Source organism: Triticum urartu, chromosome 3A (genome assembly GCF_056163025.1).
Source record: "Triticum urartu cultivar PI428250 chromosome 3A, HENAU_Tu73, whole genome shotgun sequence".
NCBI lineage: Eukaryota > Viridiplantae > Streptophyta > Magnoliopsida > Poales > Poaceae > Triticum > Triticum urartu.
Window position 1 is genome coordinate 12958052 of NC_141875.1, and position 24419 is coordinate 12982470.

The 24419-nt window shown below is 48.5% G+C and overlaps 1 protein-coding gene and 1 pseudogene across 1 annotated transcript; one reads left to right on the top strand and one right to left on the bottom strand.

Annotated features, from left to right (window-relative positions):
* Window positions 1-7371: 7371 nt before the first annotated feature.
* LOC147977793 (E3 ubiquitin-protein ligase SINA-like 10) lies at window positions 7372-8405 on the top strand. The gene is made up of 2 exons (XM_087516449.1): window positions 7372-7593; window positions 7679-8405. The coding sequence occupies exons 1-2, from the start codon at window positions 7372-7374 to the stop codon at window positions 8339-8341; spliced, it is 885 nt and encodes a 294-aa protein (XP_087372575.1). The 3' UTR covers window positions 8342-8405.
* A 1893-nt stretch (window positions 8406-10298) lies between these two features.
* Window positions 10299-11286, bottom strand: LOC147977794 (E3 ubiquitin-protein ligase SINA-like 7; annotated as a pseudogene).
* Window positions 11287-24419: the final 13133 nt, after the last annotated feature.

The following is a 24419-nucleotide window of genomic DNA, read 5'->3' on the forward strand; positions in this document are numbered from 1 at the left end:
CCATCGGGGTGGCGTTGAGGTCGATGGGCGCGGGCGCGGGTGTGGAAGGCGCGACCACGCTCACGTCGGGTGAGCACTCCCCGGAGAGGCGGGAGGCCTGCGGGTAGACGTGGAAGCCGGGGACCGGGTTGCAAGCCGATGCGCGGGGTAAGTCGGGCATCACCATCCGAGGAAATGCCGACGAGCCGGTGCTGGCCGCGGTGACGGCGGCTTGGACGAGGTGGTGCTGGCTAGGGTTTACCCCAAGCATGTAAAGCGCATCCCTCGTTACAGTGGTGACGCGGGCGTTGGTGAACTCCTGCTGCGCGGCGGCGGCGGCCTGCGCAGCGGCCTCATCCCTCGCGTCCGCGGCGTGCCTCAGGCCCTTCCTCTTGGCCGACTCCCTTGCCCGCTGTTCGGGCGTCAGGGCCTTCTTCGGCTTGGTCGTCGCGGCGGTCTTGCGCGGGGCACGAGGCTTACCTTTCCCGGAGGGGCGACGGCGCCGGACGAGGCGAGGGAGGCGAGGCCGGCGGTGGCGTCGAGGTCGAGGTCGATGGAGTCCTCCATCGCTGGTTTGGGGGCGGGGTGGCGCGCGCTGGCGGGAGCGTTTTTGGGAAAATGGGGGGGGTGGTTGTGGCTGGCACCGACAGGCGGGCCCGGGGACAGGAGTAGGCACGCGCACATGTCCGTCTTGTGTCCGCGCCGATGCAAATCCGGCTCAAAACTAGGCCTGGAATGGGTCACCCGCGGACGAAAAAGGGACGCGCGTCCGTTTGGGTCCGCGCGGTTCCGCGCCGACCCAAACGGACCACTGGTAGAAAAAGGGCCTGTAGTCCCGGTTCGTAAGGGCCTTTTGTCCCGGTTCTGGAACCGGGACTAAAGGGTCGGTACTAATACCTCCCCCCTTTAGTCCCGGTTCAAACCAGAACCGGGACAGATGGGCATCCACGTGGCCGCTGCCGGCAGCCCAGGCAGGGGGGCTTTTGGTCCCGGTTGATGACATAAACCGGGACCAAAAGGCTTCCACGCGTCGGCAGCTGGCTGGAGCTGAGGTTTTTCTTTTTTTTAAAAAAAGTGGCTGTTTTAGGGGTTTAGGGGGTTATTTTTAGGTTGTTATTAGCTAGCTAATAGAGAGAAGTGTCCTCTCTTATATCTTCATCCTTGGTTTACCAACGCTAGCTACTGCTATGTTCATTTCACCCGCAGATATATAATAACTCATGCATGCTCGCATCATACATCATCATATATAATAACAAGTCCTACTAATCAAGCATCATCATACAACTTCTACTCGTTATTAATAATAAGTCATACGATCATCATCCTCATAGTCATCGAACCCAACCCTACATAATTGTTCTTAGCACATGATCATCAGTATCAGGTAGGACCTAAACACACTTAAGGTAAAATAGCATAAAATAATATAGACCCTGACTCTCCATTATGAAGAATGGAGATCATCCTGTCTCCAATTCTTGCGCCTCGCTTCCTTTTGCTTCCAAGAAGCTCCTTACGACTGTCCATGCATTTTTTTCATCTTTTGATTTTCATGTCTCCACTTCTTTTAGAAATCTCGTATGGACAGTTGAGATTCGTAGGATGACCTGGATATATGTTCAAAACACGAAGGCTGCCGCCATTCTGATACATCAAATGAGGCACACAATCCTCTGGGATTCTCTGTTGAAAAACATAGTAATAACTTCGTAGTTAGCAATGATGTACTAGTTTTAGAAGTATGCAAAAAGATGCACGGATGTCGTAATAGTAAAAAATCTTACCAGGGTATCTCCATAGTAGTTACCGTAGTTCAACACGTGCACTAGTGGCACGTATTGACCATAATGTTGAGGAGTTCGATTATAGATATTGTAATTCTCAAGATCATTACAAAATCCAACCAGATGAGTTTTCTCCTTGTAAGTTAACTCAGAGCCATCGGTGTAGTAAGTTCTATCTACCATCTTCTGCACATTCTTTGATACTTCAAAATAAGTTGTCAATGGAAATAAGTTGTCAACTATTTTGAAATGAACAATATAAATTAGTTAATAATTAATTATGTTTGAGAAACTCACATAGCGGTAGAACTGGAAGCGTATCAACAAGGACCCAAATGTCCATATTGTCTTGCTCGATTTCAGGATCACCAAGATCCATGGTGACAAGCATACCCTCATCAAAACCATACAATTTGCAAAATGCTTCCCAATTTTTGCAACCAAAATGGGTTACGCTCTCAGCATTATACAACTTTACTTCAAAATCCACATCATGATGGGTCCTTAGGTGAATTTTCTTCGTTTCAAAATTTTCATGGTCTTCAAAATCCATCCTCTCCAAGACATAACGTCTTGCATGGCATGGGATAAACTATACTCGAATTGTAAAAGATAAAAATTACACGTTGAAATAGCTGAAGTCATGCTTAATTATGAAAAAAACACTTGTCGTCGTTGCGTACCGTTTCAACTTCGAAGGTCTCCTCGAGCTTAATGCTGAAGCGCCGACCATCGTCCAGGTGAGGCCTGTCGCACTGACCTCGATCGTCGTGGCACCAGTCGCACTCCCCCGGGAGACTTCCGTCGTCCGATGATGACATTTCCTATACGTTCATAATTCAAAGACTAAATTAGATCATTATTATTCAACTAATCATATGCATATGCCTTGCATAGTGCTCTCCAATTTGAGCATTCAATAAGAAAAATCAAATCGCAAAATAAAGTAGTATTCAAATTAGGATGCATTCAATTATAAGAAAAACTACATCATCTCCATGTGTCCGTACATTGAATATTATCACTAATACACGTCGAATACTATCATACATATCGCCAGTACAGCTAGAACCGTAGCGCCCGACGGGTATCGGCGCGGGCGGTGGACACCCAAAGGGAAGGAAACATCACAGGATCATAGCTCCAGTGAGATCCCTGAAGAACCTGCCAGGTATTCTCGAACCTGCCCTCCAACGCAATCATGTAGCGACGGACGTGCTGGTCCTCCTCGCTGACACGGTGACGTACCACCTCCGTGGTGTCCGGAAGCCTCGGCACCGTCACTGGCCCACGTGACCGCCACCAAACAAGGATCGGGTCAACGACGGGCTGGCTCCTCACCAAGCTACGCCCCCCGGAAGGTAGCGCCTCCCAGTACCACCCCGGCTAAAAATAAACTAGTTCTATTAATTTTCTTGCTAAAAATAAACTACTTCTATAGTAAAATAAACCAGTTTTATTAAATCAACTAGTTCAACTACTAAGCACTTACTATAAATAGAATAATGTAGTACTTACTAAAAATAAACAAGTTTACCTAGTTCTAACTAATTCCATTAAACACTTTCTAAGTAGTACTAATTACTAAAAGTTATCGGGGAGGGGGGGTATATCGACAATGACATACCCAATAACAAAAATAAGAAGAGGAAGAAGAATAAAAAAAGAGGAGAAGAAGAAAAAAAGAGGAGAAGAAGAAGGAATAATAGAGGAGAAGAAGAATTCTTCTTCTCCTCTATTCCTTCTTCTTCTCCTCTTTTTTTTTCTTCTTTTTCATCTTCTTATTTATTTCTCTTGTTATTCCTCTCCTCTTCTTCTTCTTATTCTTCTTCTTCTCCTTCTTCCTCTTCTTATTTTCCTTTTTTCTCTCCTTCTTTTTCTTCTAAATATGAACATATACGTAAATTGACAAAAATAATTCTATGAACAAAAAAATCATAAAAAATCTATGAACAAAATTACAACAGAAAAAAATCATTAAAAAAATCTATGAACAGAATTAGAACAGAAAAAATCATAAAAAATCTATGAACAAAATAAAAATTCTATGAACAAAATTACAACAAAAAAATTTCATAAAAATTCTATGAAAAAATTGACATATTCTTTGCATATATATGAACATACAAACTTTTGCATATGCAACAATAATATCACCCAAAAAAATGTATGAACAGTAAAAATTCTAACTTTTGCATCTAAACTATACATCTAAATTAACTACAACAACTCAATTAACTATACATCTAAACTACGCATCTAAATTAACTACAACAACTCAATTAACTCTACATCCTAAATTACGCGTCTAAATTGCCTCCTCATCTAAATTAGGAAATTACGCAACGGGCCGGGGCGGCGATCGACGAGGAGGCCGGCAGGACACGGGGGCGACGGTGAGGGGCGCGGCGACGGCGACGGTGAGAGGCGCGGAGACGGCGATGGTGAGGGGGCGCGGCGCGACGGGCGATGAGGAGGTAGGGGGCGGCGACGACGACGGTGAGGGGCACGGCATCGGCGGCGAGGAGGCAGGGGGGCACGGGGCGGCGACGACGTCTGCGGCCGCGCGGGACGGCGTCGGAGGCAGGGGCGACGGCGAGGCGCAGCCTGGCGGCGTCGTCGGGCGGGGAAGAACGAATTGAATGAAAAATTTCACAAGTGCTACTTATATAGACGAAGCATTGGTCCCGGTTCGTGACAGAAACCGGGACGAATGCCCCCTTTAGTCCCGGTTGGTGGCACCAACCGGGACCAAAGGCCACTTTTCGGCAGCCCAAAGGGCGGGAAGCGGCGGCCTGTGGTCCCGGTTGGTGGCACCAACCGGGACTAAAGGGGGCATTCGTCCCGGTTTCTGTCACAAACCGGGACCAATTCCCTTGCGCTGGCGCGGTGGTGGGAGTTTAGTCCCACCTTGCTAGTTGAGAGTGACCAGCACCTCTTTATAAGCTCCGCTGCCTCTTCCCTCTCGAACTCCTCTGAAATGCAGGCTTATGGGCCTAATTGGACACTGCAATGCCTGTGGGCCTGCTGGGCCTGTTGCGGGCCTGAATCCTGGCCCATGGTTGGGTTTCTAGTCGTATTCAGGCCGTGCTGGCCCAGTAGGTGGCATTTTTTTCTATTTATTTTTTCATTTCTACTTAGAACTAAATACTTATAGTTTTTTAGTGATTTCTTTTTTCTTTTAGGTGACAAAAATTATAAACTTTCTGTTAGTGCCATTAGCTTTAAAATTTGAATAGTTTAAATTTGAATTTTTTAAAATTTGTGTGAATCACTAGTTTACTAAGTTTGTGTGAAAACACTTTGTAGAATAGTTAAAATTGATTTTTGAGTCAATTTTTTTCCTGCTATTTAATAGTAGGTGGCATTTTTTTTGTTTTTTTGTTGTGTAGTGATTTCTTTTTTATTTTAGGTCACAAAAATTATAAACTTTCTGTTAGTGCCATTAGTTTTAAAATTTGAATAGTTTAAATTCGAATTTTTTAAAATTGGTGTGAATCACTAGTTTATGAATAACTTTACTCAATTTGGTAATTTTAGTTAGTCATAACAAATATTATAGGCATGTTTTCTTTTTTGCTATTTATTTTTTCATTTCTACTTAGAACTAAATACTTATAGTTTTTTAGTGATTTCTTTTTTCTTTTAGGTCACAAAAAATAAAAACTTCTCTGTTAGTGAACATAGATGCACTTATAGAGAAAATTAAACATAAATTCATAATTAATTTCTATTTATGAATTTAGATCCAATTTCCTCTATAGGTGCATCTATTTTCACTTTGAGAGGAGCTCAACAACGCAGAGAGGGACGGGCTTATAAACAGGTATGGGCGCCCATTCGGTTGGCGAGGTGGGACTAAACTCTGGGCAAACCCTTTAGTCCCGGTTCATGGCATGAACTGGGACTAAAGGGGAGTCTTTGGTCCCGGTTCATGCCACCAACCGGGACCAATGGTGGTGGGCCAGAAGCCAGGCCCATTGGTCCCGGTTCGTCCCACCAACCGGGACCAAAAGGTCCAGACGAACCGGGACCAATGGCCCACGTGGCCCGGACGGCCCTTTGGGCTCACGAACCGGGACTAATGGGCTGACCCGGCCTGGACCAAAGCCCTGTTTTCTACTAGTGGATGCGGGCGGACGAAATGGGTCGCCCCATTGGAGTTGCTCTAAGCATATCATTTTGCAGTAGCAAAATAACATTCATATGTAAACTCCCACCTGTTTGGTTCAAGCGACATGAGTTATTTACAAAGTTTGTATGCACAGCGTTATCATACGAATTTGTAAACCAGAAAAGCTATTTAACAGAAAAATTATATGAATAAGCATATCATTTGGCCAGTCCTGCGATGGCACGTTTGGTCTCAAAATTTGCAGTAAACATTTGATTCAAGCAACACGAGTTATTTACAAAGTTTCGACCCAATGTACAACTATGTACTGTTTTCCATGTAAAGAAAGCGGACGAGGCGTTTTTGCTCCCGGGCTCAGATGAGCCCGGGAGTGAATTGTAAATTCATTAAAAAAATAAAAAAAATTCCTCATGTTTTTGTAATGAAAGGTGCTTGAGTGCATGATGTTCCTGTCAAATATCAGAGCATTTCAAGATCTAAATAGCTCTTAGTAAAAAAGACAAATTTCGGGTCCGTGAAAAGGTTTACTGTTTTGAACCTAATTTTGTTCTTATTTTCGCCGACAGCTACTTAGATGTTCGAATGCTCTGAAACTTGGCACAGCCATCATGCACTCAAGCATGTAGTATTAGATTCTACATGCAACATTCTAATCTAATCAAATCAAACAAGGGTTCCCCAAAATCTTTAAAATAGCATATATTATATGGATAGAAAGAAGGGGATCAGAGAAGAGTATCTTCTAGGATGAATTGGTGAAGGAATGCACGGACCAAATCGTCAGATCTGAAGGATTTGAAAGAGGGGATTGAGAGGGGGGGAGGAGAGGGAGAGGAGAGGGCCGCCGCCGCGTACAAATCTGTTTTTGTAACTGGTGCAATGGGGTGGGTGGGGGAGGAGAGGGCCGCCGCCGCTGGATAAGTCACAGTGTAGCGCCCGAGCGCTAGGCGCTGCACATTACATGTGTGGCACCTAGCTCTGAGGCGCTGCACTGCTGGGTGCGGGCTCAGGGGCTGCCACGGCGGATAGAGGTGCAACGCTCCAGAGCTAAGCGCTGCACCGTAGAGTGTGATGCCGGGGACCACACAAAAAGGTCAACCGCGTGAAATAGTTTCACGCGCAATTCATTATATGATTTGATTTCGTTTCGAGGTCAAAATTGTCAAATTTGCCATAAAGATGTAATTTCCCTTACGAAGTCATGCCTTGTCATTCCGTCAGTGCAAGGGACGCACGCCACAATCTTACACATACCAGTGACCACTGTCAATCAATCAAGCAGTCGAGCAGGCATTAACTCAGCCGCTTATTTTACAGCGCTCATTTCCCCCAGGGCAGGTTCTTTGCTCTTCCACAGCTCGTTAATTTGGGCAGGAAAGAAGATTAGGATCTCAACCCAAAGATTATCTTCTTCTTCAGTGTGTATCCTCCTCCATCCCGCGGTTGCGTCTGTTTCAGTGGTTCACGAGGATGCGGCAGGTTGCCGCTTGCTCTGATGGAAAGGACAGGGGTCCGCCGGCTACGGTGGACAAACTAGTTGTGCACGAAGCAACCGAAGCCGGAGGAGGAGGAAGTGGCTGCTCCGGCTCGGTCGTCGTGCCGGCGGCAGGCGCCTGGCGAGCCGTAAAGATGGATATGCGCGTGCTTCAGTGCCCCCTCTGCACCCTCCCGCTGAAGCCGCCAGTCGTCCAGGTTTCTTTCTAATACTACTATACCTTTCTTCTCGACACTCGATCGATCTTCTGCCCGTTCGTACAAATTTCTCCGGTCTGTGCAGTGCAAGGGCGGGCACGTGGCCTGCGGCGTCTGCCTCGCCGAGCCGTGCCGGATGTGCGAGCACGGCGGCGGCTTCGACGTCCGCGGCACGGCGATGGACGCCGTCCTCTCCGCGGCCAGGGTCGAGTGCCCCCACGACGGCTGCCGGACCCACGTCGCCTACCACGAGCTCATCAACCACCGGAGCGCGTGCCCGCGCGCGCCCTGCTCCTGCCCGGAGCCCGGCTGCAGCTTCGCCGCCCCACCGCGGGCGCTCCTCGTCCATCTCTTCGTCCTGCACTCCATGCCGGCGCACAAGTTCCAGTACGGCGAGGACTTCCGGCTCCTCGTGCCGGCGTCGGAGCCGTCACGGCGGCTGCTCATCGGCGGAGACGACGGCCGCGCGTTCCTCATCTCCACGGGCGCGCTCGGCGCGGCCACCGCGGTGTCGGTCGTGTGCGTCCGTGCCAGCGCCGTCCGGCGGCCTGAGTACTCGTGCAAGATGTGGTGGATCATGCCGCCCAGCCAGGACCTCGTCGTGGTGAAAACCAAGGTGACGAGCAGCACATCGCCCGGCGCGGTGGCCGCCGCGTCCTTCTTGACGGTGCCGCCGAGGTACTATCGGGTTGGGGCTGCTGGGGTGTCCAAGGTGGTGCCTCTCAATGTCCGCATTGAGAAAATTTAACACTCTTCGCTCGATCCAAATCTATAGATGTAGGTTTAGTGTTCGAACGAATTATTATTTTGGTGATCAATAGTAGTAGTACTATTTTGGTGATCCAGCAATGAGTAGCTAGCTGACCTAAATGTGCTGTCTAGCTGTTTATGAAGGCAATGTCGCTCTGTTAAAAAAATGCATTATCGACTATCTGATAATGTTGTCTTGTTATTTGTTGTTTCAGGCCCACCTGTTCCAAAAGACTTGAGTGAAAATACACCCCAAAAAGGGAGAAATCATGAAGTCTTACTAAGAAATATTCTTGTTAATCCAAAAACGTCTATTTTGAATAAGCATTTTCATCGGCTCTTTTGATGTTTATTTCGAGTATGCATTTCCATCCCGTATTTTCGTTTTATTTCTACAATCGAAGGTACATTTTAATAGCCAGGGGAAGGGGGGGGGGGGGGGGAGTTGTGCAGTGGCTTGTAGCTTTGTGAATGAGGTAGTCGAATTTTGACTTGCCAAAAGGTTGGCTGTTTTCCCACTTCATTACTCAAACTATCCAAAAAAATATGAAATTCAGACGGATACAACAAGCCCGATATATCTGGGGCGGATATGAAGATGCCCGGACATGCCCGCCACGTCTGCTCTGACAAGCCAGACCCATCTCAAATCCTCTTAAAGTTGACTTCTCCTTCACTTTGACCAAAACCCTCCGGCCCATGCCCTCCATTTCCCGCCTCCATCCAGCCACCCACCTCATCCCTTGCTCCCCGTCCTCGTCCGCCGTCGTTGATGTCATCACCGACAACCCAATCCGCTGCCATGGCCATAGATGATGCCTCAACGGAATTGGTCAGGCTCCCCGATCTGGCGGTTCCTTGCAAGGTGGAGAACTAATGGAAAACTGAAGAATCATTTTTGTGTAACTTTTGAGTCTAATATATTTTTATCATACAAAACTAAAGCAGTTTTTGTGGCTTCGGATAACTTTAAGAGTTATTACACGGGGTTGCAAAGCCACTTCAATTTTTCATTTGTGTGTTTCTTCCTGGTTTCTGATGAGTTGTCTAGTATGATGTTATATTGGAAGGAGATGCCTAATTAAAACCTAGGTATGCATGTTCCTTTTTGCGGTACTGGGCAGGCCTCTAGTATGATGTTACAGTATATTGGAAGGAGTTGCCTAACTAAAACCTAGTAGTAGGAAACAGTTAGCAGCTTGACACAAGGGAATATCCGTCTTCAAAGAAGCCTCTCTTTTGGCTTTCCATGTGATTGGATTTATTTGATTTTGAAACTAGTAGAAGAATTGAACTGAAAAACGTCTTATATTTTGGGACAAAGGTGTTGGTCTGATCTGACGGCTCAACATGCCATTAGATGTAATAGCCTAATAGAAAAAAGAGAGGAAAGGATTAATGTTAAGAAAAGAGGCCCACGCACCAACGTGTATATGCCTCGATCAGAACTGATGCGCCCTGATCAGGGGCGCCCAAACCAACTTATGGTTTAGGTCCACTGTTGCACAACGCTATATAAAGGGATACGGGAGAGAGCGGGCCTCCTGCGCGATCACAATTCACGTCAGGATTCACTCTCCTCCCTATACCCCAAAACCCTATCCGATCTTGAGGGTGCTGCAGCAACGGGAAGACCAGTGCCGGTGGCGTCCCGAGGGCATCAGGATGTCGAGGAGAACCTCTACCTCGACTACATCACCCCTCCATTGCGCATGCATCGAGCAGGCGATCATGTCGACCTCCGTGACATGTAAAGGACCTCTAAACCCATCCCCTGTTCATGTTGTTTTGGGTGATCTAGATGCAATCTCATTATGTTGTTGGCATCCTAGTGAATAGTGATGCATAAGATCCAACAAGGGGTAGTATGAAAAACTACCATGATGTTTTTCTTATCCATCTGCTTCTGAACAACCGGGAAATCAAATTGAACACCATAGTCCATATACCAACACAGTGCTGTATCCGGGAGATGATTCATCATTGCATATTGCATGCATTACATGTTGGGGCCTCGGCGGTGCTTGTCGATGCGGACGCGGAGACGAACACTTCCTCCGGGCTGCATGTCCATGGGCGGCACGGTCAGGTACCTGCCACCCAGCTCCACGGCCGCCTCCTCGGAGATGACCGCGCGGCTCCTCGCCCAGTCCTCCAGTATCAAGATTGGACTCCTGCCGCCGTTCTCCGGATCCATGGGCGGGATCGTCCACACCTTGCACCAGTTCATCCACGGGCCCGTCCCCGCGCTCCCCCCGAACGCACACCACCTTGACGGCCCGCTCTCCCCCGGCGCGCTCGCTGGCGACGAGGAGGAACAGGTGCTCCCCCTCGTCCGGGTCCTCCGCAGCCAGAAGGCGGCGCCGCTCCGTCGCCTGCATCTCCAGCGGGTGCGCCTTGCCGAATGTCATGGTGGTGACGAGCCAGTGGTGCTGCAAGGCGAGGTGGTCGGAGAGCGCCGGCGGGGAGCCGAGGAAGTCGCAGACGGGCTCCGGGCAGCGGCATGGCGCGTGCGGGCACTCCAGCCCGTCGTCGGCGGCCAGGCAGTAGCCCACCCGGGTCCGGCAGCCGTACGCCGCGTAGGGGCACGGCACCTTCATCGCCAGGACATACGGGTCCAGCCAGTGGATGTGCTCGTACACGCCGCCGCCGCCGACGCACAGCTGACAGTTGTTGGAGTGGCTGGCGGCGCAGCTGCCGCACGCCGCGTGCTTAGCCCCGCACTGCAAACAAATCAAGTCGAATGAATAAATACCACGCATCGTAATGGCATGAATCGGAGGAGAAGGGGAAGATGAATGCGTTGATCATCAGAAAGCAAACGAATGGACGGACGAATACCTGGTATACGGGAGGTTTCAAGGGTGAAAAGCAGAGTGGGCAGTCAAGAAGGGGCTTGTCGATCTCGACGGCCACCTTGGGTATCGGCGCGGCCACCACCATCGCTGTCGCTCCGCTGGTATCTCGTCCCGCCGAGGCTTCTTGCTTGACTTGCAGGGTGTCGCTGTCAGTGAACCTCGCCTTCTTGCCGCCGTGATCCATCTTCTTCTCTTGTTGGGAGCAGGGCAACAAAAACCACATCTATCAAAACCAGCTCTTGATACGTACAGTACTAAAAGGGATTTCTCCCGGCTTCGAAGTACAGTAGCATAGATACTACTCCCTCTGTAAACTAATATAAGAGTGTTTAGATCACTAAAATAATGATCTAAACGCTCTTATATTAGTTTACGGAGGGAGTAGTAGAGTAGTAGCAGCCACCCCTGGGCACAAGAAAGAAAGAGGAAAAAACAAAACAAGAACCAGTGAGTGAGAGACCTGGAGAGGATGAAGGAGCAAACCTCTCGACTCGGGTGAGCTTGCTGCGAGGATGGATGGAGTGAGTTTGAGTGCATCCTCCTTCCTGTCCTGTCCTGTCCTGTCCTGGGCAACGATGAGAGCAGGAGATCTTCCTTCCTTTGCATGAAGATGAAGGCCAAGCCAAGGCAGAAAGCTAGTAGACAGTAGTACTCCTACTCCTCTCGCAGCCAGCCAGTCTGCACACCGATCGAAGCTCTTTCCCCAGATGCTCCAACACCTTTCCTTGCTTACTGCCAAGGGCAAGTTCGATAAATTTGACCTATGGACGAAATTAAATCATAAAATGAACTGCCCGTGAAATTATTTCACGCGGTTAACCTTTTTATGTGACGTCTGACACTAAGGCGCCACACTACACTGTGCAATGTCTCACAGATAGGCGCTACACGCCTGGCTAGCGTTGCACCCCAGACTGCCTAAAAATTGCTATGTCATTGTGCAGAGCCTAAGAGCTAAGCGCTGCACTGTATAGTGTGGCGCCTAGCTCTCAGGCGGCGCTGCAATAGTAGTTGCACTATAAAATGAAGCAACCACTAGTGCAACGCCTATAAGATAGGCGCGACACTGTATAGCGTGGCGCCTAGCTCTCAGGCGCTGCACACTGACTTAGTAATTTTCGGAACACACGGATGCGACGCTGGCTAGACGTGTAGCGCCTATCTGTGAAGCGTTGCACAGTGTAGTGTGGTGTCTTCGTGTCGGGTGTCACACAAAAAGATCAGCCGTGTAAAATAGTTTTACAGACAATTCATTCTATGATTTAATTTTGTTCATAGATCAAATTTGTCAATTTTACCACTGCAAGGCCAACCAAGCAAGCAAGCACGCCGCGCCACGCCACATTTATTCATTGTGCTTCATTTTGCTGTTCACCGGTGCAGCTTGGTGCCATCGTGTCAGGGACATTTGGTGGACAGGGAAACACATCCGACTCACCCAAGTCATATTCCAGTATAGGCAGTGAAGCTTTGGCTAATTTTTTATATAAATGAAATTGGCTCAAATGAAACTCAGATGAGAATAGCCAACACCAACCCACGAAAAAATATATTGGCAAACAGCAAAGTTATACTCTATAAGACTAAAGCTATGCCTAAGCGAGAGAAAAAAAACCCGGAGCGATCAAATCCGCAGTCAACAACTACAATAGTGATCAAACCCGCATCCTCCATCTCATGGCATTACAAGGATAACAAGGTTTTTCAACAGCAACGCCTTTAGGAAGGAAGCTACGCTCAAGCGCCGTCGTCACCGAATCCAACCACCATAGGTCAGAATCTAAGGTTTCAACCTGAAGAACTAGTCCGAGCATATCCAAGCAATGCCTTCAAAAAGATAACGACGCAAAAACATCATCATTGTCAGGTATAACCAACTCAGGTCAGACCAAGGATTTCAGCCTGGAGCCCGAGACTGGGTGCTCAAGAAGCACCGTCATCAGAGTAAATCATGTGTTTTCGGCACCACTTTTTCGCGATCCTGGCAGCTTCATGAGTTGGGGTCAAAAATCGATGGTCGTTGCTGCACAACCATATCCTATGCGGCAAGCCGCCGTCCATAGATTGCATCTCACCATTGAAACAACCACCAATTCTGGAAGGAGCAGCCCTCGCGAGGACCTTCTGATATCAACAAAACCCATAAGAAGGTCGCCGTCGGGATGGAGTGGTCACTATTCGGACCAACATGAACAACGAAGCACATCACTGAGTACTATCTCATGAGAAATAGCACACATCAATCTACGGTGCGGCAACACGCTTGCCCGTAGAACCCACGCTTGATCCATTTGGAGCGGGCAGGAGACCAGGATCCGGCATGGATGCCGGGCCAATCTAGACACGCCAAGCAGCAGGCGCTTACATTCCCGAATGGCTGCATATGATGCCCAAGTCGTTGGCAGCCCACTTGATCCGGGACTTGGAGGCCATGAGTCATGGTGGCGGGACCTTGTATCTGAACGAGGTTGGAGTTGAAGGCGGATCTTAGCATGATGGACATGTTCTCTATTCTTGTTCGAAAGCTAGTAGTTTTTGCTTGTGTTTTGCTTTTCTCCGATTTCGGGTGCTGCGTCTCCTCTCTATCCTTGCCGCATGTGGCCTAGGAATGTTAGTTGATCTAAATTTGAACTGCTAAGGTTGGTAATTCCCTCTTAAAGGGTTAGTCATCTAGGGGACTAAAAAAACTTGCTATCTGAACTTGTTCTCGTGCTTTGGTTTTGTTAATGAAATGGGAGGGGAGTCCACCCTCTTTTGCTAAAAAAAACAGCGCCAAAGTATCCAACCAATACATTGCATATGATAACATAAAAAAGGAAATCAAATATATAACTTATGAGTGGTATACAAGACTTTCTAAGGGGGCATGATTACATTAACTCATTCCAAACTCTTTTTAAGCGTGCAGCCATGCCACATCAACACGTGTGCATGTCAATCATGAGTTACATTTTTTTTCATGCAACCTACTAGTACTATCTAAATTTTCTAAGCATGCAACCATGGGCATCAGCTACGTTGAAGTTACTTCTTTCTCGTTATTTAAGTTCGCGAAACATAGCAATAGATTTTATCATTTGATGTACACATACTCTCTCTAATCTATATTATTTGTTGTTCCAATGAATATATCTAAATGTATAGTGCTAGATAAACAAGAAGTAAGTACTATTGATCCAAGGAGTACTGAAATTAGCGGCGTCACTCCCCTGATCGTCCAAGCTACTATCCAAGACGTAGCTGATTTAATCCACGCCGTTTGACGCCGCAACCATTTCTGATATTCCAGCTGGTTCTACTAGTATTATTGAACAAACAATTGTATTCTACTGTACCGTATTCCTTCCCCCACGAGACTATGGCTAGGCGGTGCAGCTATGGCCATGCCATGTCCCATCGCGCGTTGGGAACCGTCGGTCGGTGGCAGGTAAATTTTTCGATTTTTGATTGACTGTTCAGGCCAAAGATATCAGCAGCAACCTAAATTTGCTGTATAATTTATGAATTGAACAAAAAGGTCTCCTGCTGGTAAAAAGAAACAGCAGAAGATTTAGAGGCACGCTAAGGTCAACTCCACTGCGCGACCCTATTTCGTCCGTTCCCGTTTATTTGGACTAAAATAGACAAATAAGGCGGCCCAGCGTGCGGGAGCAAACGAATTTTTATCCGTTTTGTGTCCGCTTTCGACCCATTCGTGGTCTAAGTTTGCGCCGCTTTTGGGGTGAAACAAACATCACGCGGACGCGTGGACCGTCTGCGCGTGTCCTCCCCTGGCCCGCCTATCAATGGCACAGGGCGAGCATTTTTCTATCCGCCCCCTCCCTCCCTCCGGCCGTACCTCCCTCCACTCTTCCCCACTCTTCCCCTCACTGCCACCGCTGCCATTGCAGCCGTACAGTTCGGACGCGCGCTCGCCCATGCCCTTTCCCTCGGCGCCGCCGAGCTACCCAACCACGGCCACCTGGTTTGCGCACTCGCCGGCCGGATTTATGGCGTATTCGGTCGGTCTTGAGCTCGCCCGACTGTGGGAGGCCGGGCCGCGCCATGGACTGGCCAGGCACCTCGACAAAAGGCCCTGATAGGGCCGCAAGGCCACATGCAGGCAGTGGCTCCTCCTCTAGCCGCTAGGATCTGCACCGTCGGTGGTCCGTCGGCAGATACACGAATGGCGATCGGCCGGGCTCGGTGCTTGCCCAAAAGCTCGTCGGCGCACCGTTGCCACTCATTAAGTGCGACCACTGCCCAAGGATGGTCGTGCGCCGCGTGTCTACAACGCCGGAACATCCCGGATGGGTGTTCATCAAGTGCTTAAACGATGGGGTACGTGGTCTTTTTAGCTTCGGTTTGTGCGCTAGATTTGACTAGTTGTGCTAACTTCAAATTTTATTGTGTGACATGGATGCAAGTTTTGGTATTGGGAAGAAGAGTACATCGATATATTGATAGAGCGAAATTTAGTACATGTTCGTGCACTTTTAACTAGCATAGAGGTTGTAGATGAGACAAGTGCACTTGTTGCTAGATTAGAGACTAGACACGAGACTAGATGTGGGGGAAGCAATATCGACTTCTGGCTTGAAGAAGAAAGGAAGATGACAGATCGAGTCTCCTCCACAGATCAACAATGAGTGTATCAAGAAGGCCCTAACCCAACTCAAGGAAGTAGTCATGAAAGTTGGGTATCTTCTAAAATGTATTTTTGTGATTCTTGTTTTCTTTGATCTTATTTTTCTAGTCAAAATGTGATGATATATTTTTGACATATCGAAAATGAATGATAAAAAAAATTAAGGACTTGCAAAGAAAAATATAGTGAACACGATGCGGCTGGAATGTGTCCGCACGCTAGGTGCACGGACACTGCATCTTGAGACATGTCCGGATACGACCCATCGTCTTATTCGAACAGACATAATCCGAACAAAACAGACGTCCGTTTTGAAGTCGTGCAGTGAAATTGGCCTAACTATCCAAGACGTACCGATACAGCTGATTTATCCACGCCGCTAGAACAAACAATTGTATTCTACTGTACCGTACTCTTTCCCCATGAGACTATGGCTAGGCGGTGCAGCTATGGCCATGCCATGTCCCATCGCGCGTTGGGAACCGTCGGCCGGTGGCAGGCACGGCTGGCGGCGCACGCCACATTTTGACCCTCGGCCCTTGACCAATGACTGATGTCCATCAATCAATCGAGTACACATTGACTCAGCTGCTTGCCTAGCTGCACGCCGAGCCATCGTTGCTCCTCATGCTCGAAGACAAACCAGACCTACCAATAGGGAGATTCTGCCACGTACTCCGGCATCCCTTCCTGCTCCGGCGTGAGCAACGACCAACGCCTGTGCATCTCCTCGGCATGCGCCCGCCATACTCGGATCCGCTTACGGATCAAGATGCCAGTCGTGCGGCAGCATGATGTCGGGGTACGTCACAGCAACTTTAATGGGACAATCTATTTCATCCGTGGTCGTCCGTTTGGATCGGCGTGGACAGAAAAAGCGGTCCAACACGCCGACCTAAATGGACGTGTATTCTTTTTTCGTCCGCGCGCGACCCATTTCCGGCTCTTTTTTGAGCTTGATTTGCGTCGGCGCGGACACGCGATAGACGCACGCTCGCTCTCCTACTCCTGTCCCCGGGCCCGCTCGTGTGTGGCACATTGGCCTTTCCTTCCCCCAGCCAACAAGCAACCCTCGCCCCCGCCTCCTCCGTCACCGACGCCGCCGGCCATTTTGCCGGCGACTCTTCCAGCTGCCGCCGCCTCCACATCCGGTCAGCAACGCCGCCCCTGCCCCCAGTCGCCCGCCGCCGCCGTTTTGTCGCCGGGGAGCAAGCTGGTTCCCCGCCGCTGTTTCCCCCACTGCCCAGCTGCCCCGCGACCAAGTAGACGCCTTGCCGCCCCAGCCATAGACGACTGGCACGCTCGTCGGACGCCGTCACACTTGTCGGACACCGGCCGGGCAGCTAGCTGGTCTGTGGGCGCCGCGTCTCCCCTCGCCGGCCGTCTACTTCTTCGACGCCCGCAAGCTGTTCGACAGTTTGCCAAGGTACGAAAATGAACTCCGTCGATGAGTTCTTTTTCCACAATTTCCTTTGCGACTCTGACGATTCGTCGTCCCACGACGAGGAGGAGATATTGGCTGCCGTATTGGTCCATCACCACCTCAACAACCAGCGGCCATTGTTCCATGGCTCCATTCCGGGCCACCTTCCGGCGTTGAATCGTAACCGGGAGAGCGGGCATTTCCTTCTCTGGAAGGACTACTTTGATACAACAAACCCGTTGTTCAAACATCACAAATTCCACCGCCGGTTCCGTATCAGTAGGCATGTTTTCAACCGTATTAGAGAGGGAGTGGTCGGCTATGATGACTACTTTGAGTGCAAAGAGGATGCCGTCGGCAAGATTGGTTTCTCCTCTTATCAGAAATGCACTGCCGCCATCCGAATGCTTGCATACGGAGTGCCCGGTGATCTCATTGACGAGTATGTCCGTATGAGCGAGTCTACATGCCTAGAGTCCCTGTATAAGTTCTACAAGGCTGTGATTGATGTGTTTGGCCCTGAGTACTTGAGAGAGCCGACAGCTGAAGATACAACCCGTTTGTTTTTTTGATAGAAAGACTGTAAGGGAACCCCTACAGTATAATTGGTGCAACAAACCCAAATTACAAGTACCAAGCCTTGAACCTGGGTGGGTGGGAAGGCATCAGCCCCTTCCCACCACTAGGCTATGCCTTAGTCTGCGATACAGCCCGTTTGTTGGTGATGAATGCTAGCAGGGGCTTCCCGGAGATGCTTGGCAGCATAGACTGCATGCACTGGGAGTGGAAGAACTGCCCTTCTGCTTGGCAAGGGCAGTATAAGGGACATGTCAGGGCTTGCACTGTCATACTAGAGGCCGTCTCAAGATCTCTGGATCTGGATCAAGATCTCTGGATCTGGCACTCTTTCTTTGGCATGGCTGGATCACACAATGATATCAACGTGCTTCAGCGCTCGCCGGTGTTTGCTAGGCTTGCCGAAGGTAACAGCCCACCGGTGAACTTTACTGTCAACGGCCACACCTACGACAAAGGGTATTATCTGGGTGACGGTATCTATCCTCAGTGGACCACTATTGTCAAGACAATACCCAACCCTGTCGGAGAGAAAAGGAAAAGATTTGCCCAAGAGCAAGAGAGTGCTAGAAAGGATGTCGAGCGTGCCTTTGGTGTTTTGCAATCTCGATGGGACATCGTTCAGTATCCTGCTAATACTTAGAGCACGCAGAAACTATGGGAGGTGATGACTGCTTCAGTGATCATGCACAATATGATCGTAGAAGACGAGCGCCCGGAACGTCTGTACGATCAAGGCTTTCAGTTTCAGGGTGAGAATGTTGAAGGAAATATGCCCTAGAGGCAATAATAAAGTTATTATTTATTTCCTTATAATCATGATAAATTTTTATTATTCATGCTAGAATTGTATTAACCGGAAACATAATACATGTGTGAATACATAGACAAACAAAGTGTCACTAGTATGCCTCTACTTGACTAGCCCGTTGATCAAAGATGGTTATGTTTCCTAACCATGAACAATGAGTTGTTATTTGATTAACGGGATCACATCATTAAGAGAATGATCTGATTGACATGACCCATTCCATTAGCTTAGCACCCGATCGTTTAGTATGTTGCTATTGCTTTCTTCATGACTTATACATGTTCCTATAACTATGAGATTATGCAACTCCCGTTTACCGGAGGAACACTTTGGGTACTACCAAACGTCACAACGTAACTGGGTGATTATAAAGGAGTACTACAGGTGTCTCCAAAGGTACATGTTGGGTTGGCGTATTTCGAGATTAGGTTTTGTCACTGCGATTGTCGGAGAGGTATCTCTGGGCCCTCTCGGTAATGCACATCACTTAAGCCTTGCAAGCATTGCAACTAAATGAGTTAGTTGCGGGATGATGTATTACAGAACGAGTAAAGAGACTTGCCAACAACGAGATTGAACTAGGTATTGGAATACCGACGATCGAATCTCGGGCAAGTAACATACCGATGACAAAGGGAACAACGTATGTTGTTATGCGGTCTGACCGATAAAGATCTTCGTAGAATATGTAGGAGCCAATATGGGCATCCAGGTCCCGCTATTGGTTATTGACCGGAGACGTGTCTCGGTCATGTCTACATTGTTCTCGAACCCGTAGGGTCCGCACGCTTAAGGTTACGATGACAGTTATATTATGAGTTTATGCATTCTGATGTACCGAAGGTTGTTTGGAGTCCCGGATGTGATCACGGACATGACGAGGAGTCTCGAAATGGTCGAGACGTAAAGATTGATATATTGGAAGCCTATATTTGGACATCGGAATCGTTCCGGGTGAAATCGGCATTTTTCCGGAGTATCGGGGGTTACCGGAACCCCCCCGGGGTTTATTGGGCCTACATGGGCCTTGAGGGAGAAGAGAGAAGGAGGCAAGAGGTGGCCGCGCGCCCCTCCCCTTCCTAGTCCGAATAGGACAAGGGAAGGGGGGCGGCGCCCCCCCTTTCCTTCCTCTCTTCCACCTCTTTCCCCTCTCTCCTTGTCCAACTAGGAGTCCGGGGGGCGGCGCTCCCCCTTGGCGCGCCCACCTTGGCCGGCCGCCCCTCTCCCTGGCTCCTTTATATACTGAGGCAAGGGGCACCCCAGAAACACACAAGTTGATCCACGTGATCTATTCCTTAGCCGTGTGCGGCGCCCCCAGCCACCATAGTCCTCGATAATACTGTAGCGGAGTTTAGGCGAAGCCCTGCTGCTGTAGTGCATCAAGATCGTCACCACGCCGTCATGCTGACGGAACTCTTCCCCGACACTTTGCTGGATCGGAGTCCGGGGATCGTCATCGAGCTGAACGTGTGCTCGAACTCGGAGGTGCCGTAGTTTCGGTGCTTGATCGGTCGGATCGTGAAGACGTACGACTACATCAACCAAACGCTCCCGTTGTCGATCTACTAGGTATGTAGATCACACTCCCCCTCTCGTTGCTATGCATCACATGATCTTGCGTGTGCGTAGGAAATTTTTTGAAATTACTACGAAACCCAACAGTGGCATCCGAGCCTAGGTTTTATATGTTGATGTTATATGCACGAGTAGAACACAAGTGAGTTGTGGGCGATATAAGTCATACTGCCTACCAGCATGTCATACTTTGGTTCGGCGGTATTGTTGGATGAAGCGGCCCAGACCAACATTACGCGTACGCTTACGCGAGACCGGTTCTCCCGACATGCTTTGCACAGAGGTGGCTTGTGGGTGACAGTTTCTCCAACTTTAGTTGAACCAAGTATGGATACGCCCGGTCCTTGCGAAGGTTAAAACGGAGTCAAATTGACAAACTATCGTTGTGGTTTTGATGCGTAGGTGAGATTGGTTCTTACTTAAGCCCGTAGCAGCCACGTAAAACTTGCAACAACAAAGTAGAGGACGTCTAACTTGTTTTTGCAGGGCATGTTGTGATGTGATATGGTCAAGACATGATGCTGAATTTTATTGTATGAGATGATCATGTTTTGTAACCGAGTTATCGGCAACTGGCAGGAGCCATATGGTTGTCGCTTTATTGTATGCAATGCAATCGCGATGTAATGCTTTACTTTATCACTAAACGGTAGCGATAGTCGTAGAAGCACAAGCTTGGCGAGACGACAACGATGCTACGATGGAGATCAAGGTGTCACGCCGATGACGATGGTGATCACGACGGTGCTTCGGAGATGGAGATCACAAGCACAAGATGATGATGGCCATATCATATCACTTATATTGATTGCATGTGATGTTTATCTTTTATGCATCTTATCTTGCTTTGATTGACGGTAGCATTATAAGATGATCTCTCACTAAATTATCAAGTAGTGTTCTCCCTGAGTATGCACCGTTGCGAATGTTGGAAATATGCCCTAGAGGCAATAATAAATTAGTTATTATTATATTTCCTTGTTCATGATAATCGTTCATTATCCATGCTATAATTGTATTGATAGGAAACTCAGATATATCTGTGGATACATAGACAACACCATGTCCCTAGTGAGCCTCTAGTTGACTAGCTCGTTGATCAATAGATGGTTATGGTTTCCTAACCATGGACATTGGATGTCATTGATAACGGGATCACATCATTAGGAGAATGATGTGATGGACAAGACCCAATCCTAAGCATAGCACTAGATCGTGTAGTTCGTATGCTAAAGCTTTTCTAATGTCAAGTATCATTTCCTTAGACCATGAGATTGTGCAACTCCCGGATACCGTAGGAGTGCTTTGGGTGTGCCAAACGTCACAACGTAACTGGGTGACTATAAAGGTACACTACGGGTATCTCCGAAAGTGTCTGTTGGGTTGGCACGAATCAAGACTGGGATTTGTCACTCCGTGTAAACGGAGAGGTATCTCTGGGCCCACTCAGTAGGACATCATCATAATGTGCACAATGTGATCAAGGAGTTGATCACGGGATGATGTGTTACGGAACGAGTAAAGAGACTTGCCGGTAACGAGATTGAACAAGGTATCAAGATACCAACGATCGAATCTCGGGCAAGTATCGTACCGCTAGACAAAGGGAATTGAATACGGGATTGATTAAGTCCTTGACATCGTGGTTCATCCGATGAGATCATCGTGGAACATGTGGGAGCCAACATGGGTATCCAGATCCCGCTGTTGGTTATTGACCGGAGGACGTCTCGGTCATGTCTGCATGTCTCCCGAACCCGTAGGGTCTACACACTTAAGGTTCGATGACGCTAGGGTTATAAAGGAAGCTTGTATGTGGTTACCGAATGTTGTTCGGAGTCCCGTATGAGATCCCGGACGTCACGAGGAGTTCCGGAATGGTCCGGAGGTAAAGATTTATATATGGGAAGTCCTGTTTTGGTCACCGGAAGAGTTTCGGGGTTTATCGGTAATGTACCGGGACCACCGGGAGGGTCCCGGGGGTCCACCAAGTGGGGCCACCAACCCCGGAGGCTTGCGTGGGCTAAGAGTGGTGAGGGACCAGCCCCTTAGTGGGCTGGTGCGCCTCCCACAAGGGCCCATGGCGCCTAAGAGGTGGGAAGGGGGCAAACCCTAAAGGGGATGGGCCTTAGGGCCCATCTAGTGGCGCCTCCCTCCCCTCTCCCCTCTTGGCCGCCACCCCCTTTGCCATCTACGGCTGCCGCCCCCCTAGGGGTGGGAACCCTAGAGGGGGCGCAGCCCCTCCCCTTCCCCTATATATATGAGGCCTAGGGGGCTGCCCATAACACACGTGATTTGATCTCTGGTTGGTGCAGCCCTGCATCTCTCTCCCTCCTCTTCTGTGGTGCTTGGCGAAGCCCTGCAGGATTGCCACGCTCCTCCACCACCACCACGCCGTTGTGCTGCTGCTGGATGGAGTCTTCCTCAACCTCTCCCTCTCTCCTTGCTGGATCAAGGCATGGGAGACGTCACCGGGCTGTACGTGTGTTGAACGCGGAGGTGCCGTCCGTTCGGCACTAGGATCATCGGTGATTTGAATCACGACGAGTACGACTCCATCAACCCCGTTAACTTGAACGCTTCCGCTTAGCGATCTACAAGGGTATGTAGATGCACTCTCCTTCCCCTCGTTGCTGGTCTCTCCATAGATAGATCTTGGTGACACGTAGGAAAATTTTGAATTTCTGCTACGTTCCCCAACAGTGGCATCATGAGCTAGGTCTATTGCATAGATTCTATGCACGAGTAGAACACAAAGTAGTTGTGGGCGTTGATTTTGTTCAATATGCTTGCCGTTACTAGTCTTATCTTAATTCGGCGGCATCGTGGGATGAAGCGGCCCGGACCGACCTTACACGTACTCTTACGTGAGACAGGTTCCACCGACTGACATGCACTAGTTGCATAAGGTGGCTAGCGGGTGTCTGTCTCTCCTACTTTAGTCGGATCGGATTCGATGAAAAGGGTCCTTATGAAGGGTAAATAGCAATTGGCATATCACGTTGTGGTCTTTGCGTAGGTAAGAAACGTTCTTGCTAGAAACCCATAGCAGCCACGTAAAACATGCAAACAACAATTAGAGGACGTCTAACTTGTTTTTGCAGGGTATGCTATGTGATGTGATATGGCCAAAGGATGTGATGAATGATATATGTGATGTATGAGATTGATCATGTTCTTGTAATAGGAATCACGACTTGCATGTCGATGAGTATGACAACCGGCAGGAGCCATAGGAGTTGTCTTAATTTATTTATGACCTGCGAGTCAACATAAACGTCATGTAATTACTTTACTTTATTGCTAACCGTTAGCTGTAGTAGTAGAAGTAATAGATGACGTGACAACTTCAAGAAGACACGATGATGGAGATCATGGTGTCATGCCGGTGACGATGATGATCATGGAGCCCCGAAGATGGAGATCAAAAGGAGCAAAGTGATGATGGCCATATCATGTCACTATTTGATTGCATGTGATGTTTATCATATTTATACATCTTATTTGCTTAGAACGACGGTAGTAAATAAGATGATCCCTCATTAAAATTTCAAGAAGTGTTCTCCCCTAACTGTGCACCGTTGCTACAGTTCGTCGTTTCTAAGCACGCCGTGATGATCGGGTGTGATGGATCCTTACGTTCACATACAACGGGTGTTGACGAGCCTAGCATGTACAGACATGGCCTTGGAACACAGCAAAACACTTAGGGTTAACTTGACGAGCCTAGCATGTACAGACATGGCCTCGGAACACAGAAGACCGAAAGGTCGAGCATGAGTCGTATAGAAGATACGATCAACATGAAGATGTTCACCGACGTTGGCTAGTCCGTCTCACGTGATGATCGGACACGGCCTAGTTGACTCGGATCATGTAATCACTTAGATGACTAGAGGGATGTCTATCTAAGTGGGAGTTCATAAGATGAACTTAATTATCCTGAACATAGTCAAAAGGATTTTGCAAATTATGTCGTAGCTCGCGCTTTAGTTCTACTGTTTAGTTATGTTCCTAGAGAAAAATTAGTTGAAAGTTGATAGTAGCAATTATGTGGACTAGGTCCGTAAACTGAGGATTGTCCTCATTGCTTCATAGAAGGCTTATGTCCTTAATGCACCGCTCAGTGTGCTGAACCTCGAAGGTTGTCTGTGGATGTTGCGAACATCTACATACACGTTTTGATAACTACATGATAGTTCAGTT